This window comes from Heliangelus exortis, chromosome 3 (assembly GCF_036169615.1).
Source record: "Heliangelus exortis chromosome 3, bHelExo1.hap1, whole genome shotgun sequence".
Taxonomy (NCBI): Eukaryota; Metazoa; Chordata; class Aves; order Apodiformes; family Trochilidae; genus Heliangelus; species Heliangelus exortis.
Genome location: NC_092424.1, coordinates 2,971,136 through 2,982,618, shown reverse-complemented (window position 1 = coordinate 2,982,618; position 11,483 = coordinate 2,971,136). Strand labels below are relative to the sequence as shown.

Genomic DNA, 11,483 nt, shown 5'->3' with positions numbered 1-11,483 from the left:
CGCAAAGCCGCTCCCGCATCTCACCGCACCGGGAATTACCGCCGCTGCCGCCCCGGCCGCCGCTGCCGCTGCAGGGATTGCCAGATCGCCGATTTTGAACCTTCCTTGGGAAGCCTTTTCTCTGCCTCCGTTGGGAATTAAGTTGCTTTTATTTTAATTTTTTTTTAATTATTTTTATTTTTTATTTCTGGAGAAGGGGAGGAGCACCGTGGATTGGGAAAGGAAAAAGAGTTTAGCTGATTAATCTTAACCCTTTTTTTTTTTTTTTTTTTTTCTTTTGCCATCCGAAAGAGCTGTCAGTATCTGACAGGCTACACATAGAGGTATCGACAGAGGGGAAAAAAAAAAAAAGTCAGAGACACTCCTGAAAGAAGGAGATCGTGACACTAACTCTTCCAGCTCTGCTGGGGCGAGCGGCTTTGGCCGCTTGTGATTATTATATTTTCGGTTTTGTTTTTCTTTTTTTCTTTTTTTCCTTTTTTTTTTTTTTTCCCCCTCCTTCCTCCGAGAGACACTGTCCCCTTTCCCGCTGACGACAAGACAAGGGGCAGGAAAGCGAGGGCACCCGAGCTGCCCCTCCAAAATGGGAGGTCGGTTCCTGCTGACGGTCGCCCTCCTCTCGGTGCTGCTGAGCCGCTGCCAGGTAAGTGCCCGCGGGCTTGAGGGACAGAAATCCCTGAGGTCCTCCCTGCCCTCAGGGGTCCTGCGGGGGGGCCGGGGACTTGATGCTGCCTGTTGCAGCCGGGAGAAGCGGGAGGAGGAGGGGGGGAGGTCGGGGAGTGTCGATCCGGTTGGTGCCCGGGGGTCGCGTTGCTCGACGGCTCTGACGGCGGCTGCCCCCGCCCCGCAGGTCGGCTGCTCCGGGGTCTTCGAGCTGAAGCTACAGGAGTTTGTCAATAAGAAGGGGCTGCTCAGCAACCGCAATTGCTGCCGCGGGGGCGGCCCCGGGGGCGGGGGGCTACAGCAATGCGACTGCAAGACTTTCTTCCGAGTCTGCCTCAAGCACTACCAGGCCAGCGTCTCCCCCGAGCCGCCCTGCACCTACGGCAGCGCCATCACCCCCGTCCTCGGGGCCAACTCCTTCAGCGTCCCCGACGGCGCGGGCGGTGCCGACCCCGCCTTCAGCAACCCCATCCGCTTCCCCTTCGGCTTCACCTGGCCCGTAAGTGGGGGCGGGGGGGCGGCGCGGAGCGGGAAGGGGGGCGGCACACATCCCATCCCACCCCATCCCACCCCATCCCACCCCATCCCATCCCATCCCATCCCATCCCATCCCAACCCAACCCACACTCCCGGGTCACCCCAGCTGAACAAGTGCTTTACCAAGGTGTCACTGCCCCCCCCGGGGGTGTCTAGGGGGACTGATAACTCCGGAGGGCTGGGGGTAAAACCTTCTGGCCCTGCCCTCTCTCACACTCTCCCGGTGCATTCTCTCTTCTCCTTCTCTCCTCAGGGCACCTTCTCGCTCATCATTGAGGCTCTGCATACAGATTCTCCTGACGACCTCACCACAGGTAACTAAAAACTGAAACTCTTCCCCTGAACAACCCCCACTTATCCCCCCCTCTCTACAGTCCAGTGCATCCCCCCCATCCCACCCTTCCTTCTCTTTGGGAGTCCACGGGAAGAGAGGCCAACCTGTCGGCGCCCCCCTCCATCATCCTACCTCCGTGTTTCCCTCCACCCCCAGGGAGCTTCCTCATCATTCCTCTCCTCTCTCTGCTTCCCCCCAGAAAACCCCGAGCGCCTCATCAGCCGCCTGGCCACCCAGAGGCACCTGGCTGTGGGGGAAGAGTGGTCCCAGGACCTGCACAGCAGCGGCCGCACGGACCTCAAGTATTCCTATCGCTTCGTCTGCGATGAGCACTACTACGGAGAAGGCTGCTCCGTCTTCTGCCGGCCCCGGGACGATGCCTTTGGCCACTTCACTTGTGGAGAACGTGGAGAGAAAGTTTGCAACCCAGGCTGGAAAGGGCAGTACTGCACTGAGCGTGAGTGTCCTCCTCCTTCTCCCCCCCCGTGGTGGTTGTAGGGGCGTCCCCTGAGCTCTTGGGGTCAGGGGTTTCTCTGACATCTGTGGGAGAGGGGGGACAGAACTGCAGTGGGTGCTGTGGAGAGGGTTTTCTTGCTCAAAGGGATGGGAGATCCTCAGCATTGCATGGAATCATGGAATGTTTAGGTTGGAAGAGCCCTCCAAGATGATCCAGTCCAACCTTTATTATTATTATTATTATTATTATTATTATTGCCCCAGATAGGGAGTGCAAAGAGCCCCCGAAGCTAACAAAGTGTCAGTGCCAGCATTACACTCTTGCTCATTTCCTGTAGACATAAAATCTGATAACAAAGTGTTCAGTGGTTGCTTGAGGATTTATCAAAACATTTCAGGACTGCTTTTTATACCTGTTTGACCCTTGAACCATGGCACATGGGGTGATACTTGGCTTCAGGAGGGAGTGATGCTTCAGCAACATCCATGTGGCAGGCCTGGTGGTGGGCTTGTTCTGCTCTGATGTCTTGTCACCTTGCTTTGAAGAAAGTATTGAGAGTTCTAAGACACTCTCTGTGGCCTCTAGTCCATAACTTTCTGATCTGAGGTACTCATAAACTGCCACGGAGAGAGGTTTTTGTACCTGGAGCCAGAAGAACATTCATATTCTTTCCCTTCTCTCTTCTGTGCCATTGCCATGATCAGTGCTACAGTGGGGGATGTAAGTTTTAAAGTTTTCCTGGGCTTGAAGTTGTTGAGGAATGTGGTGTGTTGATACAGCAGGAAAAGCCAGGAAACTAAGCAGCCCTCAGAGAGGACACTCAGGGATGGCAGGGACCTGCAGCTTTGCTCCAGATCACCCCCCTCTGTAGCTACACCCTGGTGCACACCCAAACAGCCTGGTGCACACCCAAACAGCCTGGTGCACACCCAAACACCCTGGTGTACACCCAAACACCCTGGTGTACACCCAAACACACACACACAGAGCTCCTGCATTCCCTGGTTTGGTGTCTGCAGGGATCTGAAGTTCCCTGGCAGATGATGTACTGGGCCAGTGCTCCTCTCCAGTCATCAGAGGGCCAGACAGGCAGGGAGAAAACACTTCCAGGCTGTCAAGCAGCCTCTTGGTTTTCTTCTTGTTGGGTTTTCTGTTCCCTTTAAAGCCCACCTACCCTGTGGTCTCAGCCAAGCTGCTATGAAATGAGTCCTGAGTGCTTCTTCTCCCTGTCAGTGACTGCTGGGATGCTTTTAGCAGTTCAGGGTAGAGTGTTGCACCATAAACAACACAGGCACAGGGACTCCCATTTCCTTTGATAGTGTTTGAAATAGGAACTCCAGCCTTTCCCAGGATCAGAAGTGCCTAGCCCAGTTGTGTCAAGGGATGGGGGAAAAAGGAAGCATTTTGATAATGAGCACTTTTTGAGGCTGTCAGCACTTTGGGATGCCTGTGCATTGCTGCCCTGCCCTTAGGAAGGCACTGTCCATCTTTCTTGACTTGTTACGGATGCTCTTTGGGTTGCTTTCCCTTTTTTTCCCCAAAACCCAGCTTCTAACAGTGCTGAAAACCTACCAGGCAGGGGAAACGTGTTTATGTGTGCATGCAAAAACAATGTTTTGCTGTTAGCAAGGGGAGCTGCCAGTCACAGATTGCTTCCCCCAAGCTCCATTCTTTCCAACTTGGAGGCGATCTGATTATCAGCGCCGATTCTTTCTTTCTTTTTCTTTTTTTTTTTTTTTTTTTTCCTTCCCCCCCCCCTTCCCCTCGCATGCCATTGTCTCGGGCTGGCTTTGTTGAATTAAAACTTTGCAGTGCCTGCTTAATGAGTTCCATAACCAGGCAAAGTAATGAGCAGAAGTCCCTTTTTATTTATTTATTTATTTATTTTTTTCCCCGTTCTTCCCTCATCCTCCCTCCCGCTGGCCCCGCTTACCTCTTTTATTATTTTTTTTTTTTTTTTTTTTTTTTTTACCAAGGCTGCACCCACTCACCCGCCCCTTTTTGAAGAGGGGAGGAGGCGAGGGGGGAGGGAGGAAGGAGGAAGAACTTTAGACTTATTTATTTGAATAAGAAAAAAAAAAAAAAAAAAAGGAGAAAAAAAGTTTTTTCTTTTTTTTTTTTTTTTTTTGCGGCGAAATCACGCGCGTGCCATAGATTAACTGGAGGCTGGGATAGGCTGCTGGGCTGCCAGCCCCAGGCCCCATTGGCTCTGGGGTTGGGGTATTGTTGCAGTGGGGCAGCTGCTGGGAGAGAATAGACAATAGAGCAGCTGTCTTGCACTGGCACCCTGCACACCAGCTGTCCACTCTTATCTGCACACACACTTTCGGGGGATATTAAGAGGTGGAGCTGTGTGCATAGAATTGGAAAAAAGGACTTCTGACCCTCACTGGGAAGGGAAGGGAAAAAAGGGGGGTCGGGGGAGGGTTGTGGGGAAGGGAGCAATTGTGAGCCCTCTTTTGTCTGTGTGCAACTGTATTAAGAAGAATGCTCATCCCTGGTGATAAGTAAAGTGCCCAGTTACCAGGGGGAGATCAATACTCCTGCAGACCTCAGAGATTAACTCAGCTGAGCTGAACTGCCCCCACCTAGTAAAAAAGGGGCTCACTCCCCACCTGCAAGGTGCTTTTTATTTTTTTTATTTTTTTTATTTTTAACTTGTTAAAGGGAAGTGTTTTTCAGCCCCAGTGCTGAACGTCTCTCCCTTTTTTTTTGGTCTGTTTACAGCAATTTGTTTGCCCGGATGTGATGAGCAACACGGCTTTTGTGACAAACCTGGGGAATGCAAGTAAGTTTTCTGCTGCCTTCTTTGTCTTTAGCATTGATGCTGGGGTGTTAAATAAGGCACTGGGCATCTGAAGGGGGGGTTTAAATGCCTTTCTTCATATTAGATGGTAATTTGATCAATCCAGCTGATGCCAGATCAAAGTATTAATCTACAAGTCAAACATCAGGGCCATTAATATTAACTTAATGAGTTTACAGGGCTGTGTGTAAGGTTTAGCTGTTTGTTATTAGAGTAAACAAATTAACTACCTGGAAGCACTGCTCTAGCTAAGGAAGGGGAAGAAATAGCTGGGACAGATGAAAGCTGATGCTACGCTTGGACTCGGTGACTCTCTCACATGAAGGATCACCGAGGGCTTTTAGGAAACTTGATCCCTGGCATCAGTGTGTTTTGCAGAGTTTGTGATAGGGTTTCCAACTGTGAGAAGTCTAAATCTGACGAGACTTTGTTGTTGGATTTTTTTTTTATTTTTTTTATTTTATTTTTTTTTTTTTTTCAGATGCAGAGTGGGTTGGCAGGGCCGATATTGTGATGAGTGCATCCGATACCCAGGCTGCCTTCATGGTACCTGTCAGCAGCCATGGCAGTGCAACTGCCAGGAAGGTTGGGGTGGCCTTTTCTGCAACCAGGGTAAGTTCTCACTCCATGCCTGAGTGTCTGTTTCAAAACGAAGAAAGCAAGCAGCTATTTCCAGCTCCCTCACCCTAGCAAGCCTTGCGAAGCAGCAAGTATCTTGACTACTCTCTTCTTTTTTTTTTTTTTTTAATTTTTTTTTTTTTTTTTTAAATATTTTACAGACCTGAACTACTGCACCCACCACAAGCCCTGCAAGAATGGTGCCACATGCACCAACACTGGTCAGGGGAGCTACACTTGTTCCTGCCGACCCGGGTACACAGGCTCCAACTGTGAGATTGAAATCAACGAATGTGATGCCAACCCTTGCAAGAATGGTGGAAGCTGCACTGTAAGTTTGAGTTCCTTGTGCCACCTGAAACCCCCGAGGGAGGAATTGATAACAGTTTTACTGATTTTTCAACCTCCCTTTTTTTGGGTTGCAAAGCGACTTCAGGTAAATATTTGGACCGTTTCTCGTTTCTTTCCCTAAGGATCTGGAGAACAGCTACTCCTGTACCTGTCCCCCGGGCTTTTATGGGAAAAACTGTGAGCTGAGTGCCATGACTTGTGCTGATGGGCCTTGCTTCAACGGGGGGAGATGCACTGACAACCCTGATGGGGGGTACAGCTGCCGCTGCCCCCTGGGTTATTCCGGGTTCAACTGCGAGAAGAAAATCGATTACTGCAGCTCCAGCCCTTGTGCAAATGGTAAGAGCAAAGGTGCTACTGGGACCTTCCAAAAGGAGACCATGCAGTCACTTTGGCTTCTGGTCTGGAGTCTGCAACAAGGCCCCAGGGACCACTCCTGGTCTGTGTCATGGCAGTAGTTGACTTTTTTTAGGAATTTTGCTTCAAAGGTAATGATGTGGTTTGGGCCACTGCTGCAGGTCCTGTTTTCTCAAGAGGTGACTGTGGCCAGGTCACTTGGCCTGAAGCTTCCTGCATAAAAATATGGGGAATTATACTTGTAGATGTTTTGCAAAGATTGCAGATGCAAAATGCCATAAAAGTGCTAAATATTACTGCTTGCAATCTGGTAACACTAATCTTCCTGTTTTGATCCATCTCCTGAAGACTTTCCTCACTGCAGTCCTCCTCATTCATTGCCACTCAAACTCTGTAACATGAGAGTGTGGTGTTCATTTGATATCTGGACTGGCTTTGTTGTCCAAGCTGAGTGAAATGTGAAAAAGGGAATAGGATGGAGGATGCAAAGCAGACCTGATTAGCTCCCTTAAAAAAAAAAAAAAATGCAACGTTCTGTATGGCAGATCAGACGGGGCAAAGTTTGAAGTAACCTCTAAAAAGAAAGCTCTTCTCAGATGCCCCTTGTGATGCTCACCCTGAGAAGAGCAGGGGGGAGGCTGTTGGTCCCAAGACCCCAGAGTTAACCCCTGTTTGATGATGTCTTGCAGGAGCCCAATGTGTCGACCTGGGGAACTCCTACATCTGCCAGTGCCAGGCCGGCTTCACCGGGAGACACTGCGACGACAACGTGGACGACTGTGCCTCCTTCCCTTGTGTCAACGGGGGGACCTGCCAGGATGGTGTCAACGACTACTCCTGCACCTGTCCCCCGGGATACAACGGGAAGAACTGCAGCACCCCGGTCAGCAGATGCGAGCACAACCCCTGCCACAACGGGGCCACCTGCCACGAGAGGAACAACCGCTACGTCTGCGAGTGCGCCCGGGGCTACGGGGGGCTCAACTGCCAGTTCCTGCTCCCCGAGCCCCCCCAGGGACCTCTGATCGTGGACTTCACGGAGAAGTACACGGATGGGCAGAATTCCCAGTTCCCCTGGATCGCCGTCTGCGCCGGGATCATCCTGGTCCTCATGCTGCTCCTGGGCTGCGCCGCCGTCGTCGTCTGCGTCCGGCTCCGGGTGCAGAAGAGGCACCCCCAGCCCGAGGCCTGCAGGAGTGAGACTGAGACCATGAACAACCTGGCCAACTGCCAGCGTGAGAAGGACATTTCCATAAGTGTCATCGGGGCCACCCAGATTAAAAACACCAACAAGAAAGTGGACTTTCACAGCGATAACTCGGATAAAAACGGCTACAAGGCCAGGTACCCGTCTGTGGATTACAATTTGGTGCACGAGCTCAAGAACGAGGACTCTGTCAAAGAGGAGCATGGCAAATGTGAAGCCAAGTGTGAAACGTACGATTCGGAGGCAGAAGAGAAAAGTGCAGGACAACTCAAGAGGTATCTCTCACATCTGAGCCTCGGGGGGCAGCTCGGCTCTGGATGGGGGTGTTGCGTGTCTCCTGGGTGGTGTTAAGCACCAGCCATCTGACCTCTGTTGTCTCTCTTTGCCTTCAATAGTGATACTTCTGAAAGAAAACGACCTGATTCAGTGTATTCCACTTCAAAGGACACAAAGTACCAGTCGGTGTATGTCATATCAGAAGAGAAAGATGAGTGCATCATAGCAACTGAGGTTAGTACACTGCCTGCCAGGGGGAGCAGCAGAGGTGGGTGGTGATTATCTCCCTTTAAAAAAAAAACACAACCCAACGACCTGTATGGCAAGTCAGACTGGGCAAAGTTTGAAGTAACCTCTGAAAAGAAAGCTTTCTAAAAAGAAAGTCCTGGTGGGTGATCCGGGCACACATCAGGGCAGATAAACTCCTTCCCATGGTGCCACAGGGGTTTGGACCTGTTGAAATCCACCCAGCTCGTGTTTGTCAGGCTGGGGATGTGGAAAAGACAAGCTCAGTGCTGTGGATATTATGGGTGTGATGGTTTTTGCAAGGGTACAATGAGAGGGTGGTTGTGGCCTCCTCACCTTCCCCTTTGGGTGCTGCTTCTCGCCCAGTTCTGACCCTCTGCATCCCACCAGATCTCTTCTTGCTTCCCCTGAGCCTTTCCTGATCTCTGCTGGTGTTTTCTCTCCCCAGGTGTAAACCAGAGGTGATGTGGCAAGGTGGTTGTTGAGAAGAATTCCCCAGGAGAGGTGCCCCAATGAATGCTGCTGAAAGAGGGATGGGAGATAGATTCCTTCACTGACTGCTGCTGAGAAACTAAATTCAGGCTTGAGCTGGTTCTCTACTGAAGTTAGCAAAGTGACTGCAAAATAAAGAAACCAGATGGACACCAGGCAAGGGTCTGTGTTCAAGGATTTACTGTTGCACTGCCTTTTATGAATTTTATCATTGCACTATGGTCAGTTGCTTTTCTATATATATTTAAATGAATGGACTTAATTACGACATAAGAAGCATGCACTGCCTGAAGTGTATATTTTGGATTCTTATGAGCCAGTCTTTTCTTGAATTAGAGACACAAACACTGCCTTTATTGTCTTTTTTGATACTAAAATGTGTTTTTACTAGGTGAGAAAAAGTGTGTTATTTTTTTGAATCTGTAAAAATATTTTCATGATAATTGTAAAGCTTGAGTATTTTGTGATGTTCATTTTTTTTATAATTTAAATTTTTTGGTAAATATGTACAAAGGCACTTCGGGTCTATGTGACTATATTTTTTTGTATATAAATGTATTTATGGAATATTGTGCAAATGTTATTTGAGGGTTTTTTTTTTTTTTTTTACCATTTTGTTAATGAAGAAATTCATTTTTAAAATATTTTTCCAAAATAAATATTATTAATGATAACCAGAGCACCACAGTTATTCCATCACTGATGATGAGCTGACTGAACCTTACAACCAACATCCAACAGGAGTCTTGTGGATTCCTGGATTTGGGGGGGGGGTAGGACCCAAACCTATCACAAAGACTGGGGAACAAGTTCTGTATGGACCAACCCTTCCCCCTGTCCCCTCTTAACCCTCTGAACTGTTGACCCCACAACTGTGCTCACTTTTAGCCCAAAGGCAAAAGTCTGCCAAAACCCTGAGTAATGTTTGCTCAGTCATCTTGGGCTGTGTGTATATAAACACATGGGGCATCCCTTCCCAGGGAAGAGCAATCCAAGTGTGCTCCATCCCACCCATCCCACCCCATCCCATCCCACCCCATCCCATCCCATCCCACCCCATCCCATCCCACCCCATCCCATCCCATCCCACCCCACCCCACCCCACCCCACCCCACCCCACCCCATCCCATCCCATCCCATCCCATCCCACCCCATCCCATCCCATCCCATCCCATCCCATCCCATCCCATCCCATCCCATCCCATCCCAACCTCATCCTGACTCAGCTTTTCCTTTCTCACAACCTCCAACACTTGCCTGAAGAAATTTTGGGATACCCAGGACATTCTGGTGAACATTCCCCAGCTCAGGGGCTTTGTGTGCACCCATGTCCCTCAGTGACACCTGGGGAGGGTGGCACTTCCCTCCCTGGGACAGGGTGACACTGACTTGGCTGGTGGCCACAGCTCTCCTGGCTGGGATACCTGTCTGAACTATCAGGTGAATATTTGGTTTCCACCCTGGCCCTGATGCCTGCTCCCTTCCTATTGGGGCAGGGTGTGACCCTGTCCCCTGGCTTGGCCCCAAAAACTCAGGCAATTTTCTCAATTAGCTCTCCTTCAAGTTGTGCTGCAGGTTAATTAGCACAGGCCACTCAAACCCAGGCAAAGTGTTCTTCCAGTTCAGGGCAATCTAGGAAATAATTTCCTTTTCTTTCCATTAAAGCTGGACTCCAATCAGCATGGGCCACCTACCAGAGTTTTGGGAAGCTGATGAAAAACTTCTGTTCCCACTCATCTCAGGGGAGAAGGATACTGTCCTGAACATAAAGAGTGGGATAGCAGAGATAAAGCCAAGCTGGTGGTCTATATCTGTAAAACCTATATATGATCCCTTTCTTTAATGTCCATAAGTAAATGAACCACTGGAGCTTTTGTGTGAGGTCAATGGAAAACCCACAATGACTGAGGGAGATTTCCTGCCTGTGAGACCTTCCTGCTATTCCAAACTTTAGACAACTCACTTTTGGTGAAACAATTCCACAGGCTCTTCATTTAGGCTGAAGTCTTTAGGTGGCCAAGAAGGCCAATGGCATCCTGGGCTAGCTCAGGAACAGCGTGGCCAGCAGGTCCAGGGAAGGGATTCTGCCCCTGTGCTCAGCCCTGGGGAGGCCACAGCTTGAGTCCTGTGTCCAGTTCTGGGCCCCTCAGCTCAGGAAGGAGATTGAGGTGCTGGAGCAGGTCCAGAGAAGAGCAAGGAGGCTGTGAAGGGATCCAGCACAAGTCCTGTGAGGAAGGGCTGAGGGAGCTGGGGGTGTTGAGGCTGGAGAAGAGGAGGCTCAGGGGAGACCTCATCACTCTCTACAACTCCCTGAAAGGAGGTTGGAGCCAGGGGGGGGGTTGGGCTCTTTTCCCAGGCAACTCTCAGCAAGACAAGAGGGCACAAGAGGTCTCAAGTTGTGCCAGGGGAGGTTTAGGTTGGACATTAGAAAGAATTTCTTTAGGGAGAGGGTGCTCAGGCATTGGAATGGGCTGCCCAGGGAAGGGGTGGATTCTCCATCCCTGGAGATATTTCAAAAGAGCCTGGATGTGGCACTCAGTGCCATGGGCTGGGAACTGCAGCGGGAGTGGATCAAGGGTTGGAGTTGGTGATCCCAGAGCTCCTTTCCAACCCAAATGATTCTGGGATTCTTTTCAGGTCTGGGAACCATGGGGGGAGTGGATCAAGGGTTGGAGCTGATGATCCCAGAGCTCCTTTCCAACCCAAATGATTCTGGGATTCTTTTCAGGGAAAGGTTTCATGAGGAGAGTGATGTGGGGCATTAAAAACCAGCTCGTCAGTGACAGTCTGAATGGCATCTTCAGTCTGAGGACAGGACATCACATCATGACAACCATAAGCACTCAGTGTATCACACTCAGTGAGGCATGGCAGGTGTTCAGAACAACATAACCTCACAGCCTGGACAAGCAGGTGAGCCTTGGTGGGTTTTATTGCTATCCCCATTGCTGATTTGCTCTTCAACCTTGGCCAGATCACTTTATTTCTCTCTGTTTCTCCTTCCTCTGAAGATTTTTGGAGCTGGTTTGTCTCTCGTTTGTCCAGTTGGTGACATGGTCCAAGCTGGGACCTCTGGAGAACCAGCACTAATGAACAGAACATCACTGAGTGTCAGGTTTTCAGTGCTACACCAAGTGCT

At 50.0% G+C, this 11,483-nt stretch overlaps 1 protein-coding gene across 1 annotated transcript; it reads left to right on the top strand.

The window, feature by feature from the left end:
* On the top strand, positions 1-9,018 carry DLL1 (delta like canonical Notch ligand 1). Its single transcript, XM_071738906.1, has 11 exons — positions 1-643; positions 851-1,162; positions 1,454-1,514; positions 1,734-1,991; positions 4,719-4,779; positions 5,279-5,409; positions 5,577-5,746; positions 5,889-6,105; positions 6,813-7,605; positions 7,726-7,840; positions 8,301-9,018. Exons 1-11 carry the CDS (start codon positions 584-586, stop codon positions 8,304-8,306), a joined length of 2,184 nt encoding a protein of 727 aa, XP_071595007.1. The 5' UTR covers positions 1-583; the 3' UTR covers positions 8,307-9,018.
* Positions 9,019-11,483: the final 2,465 nt, after the last annotated feature.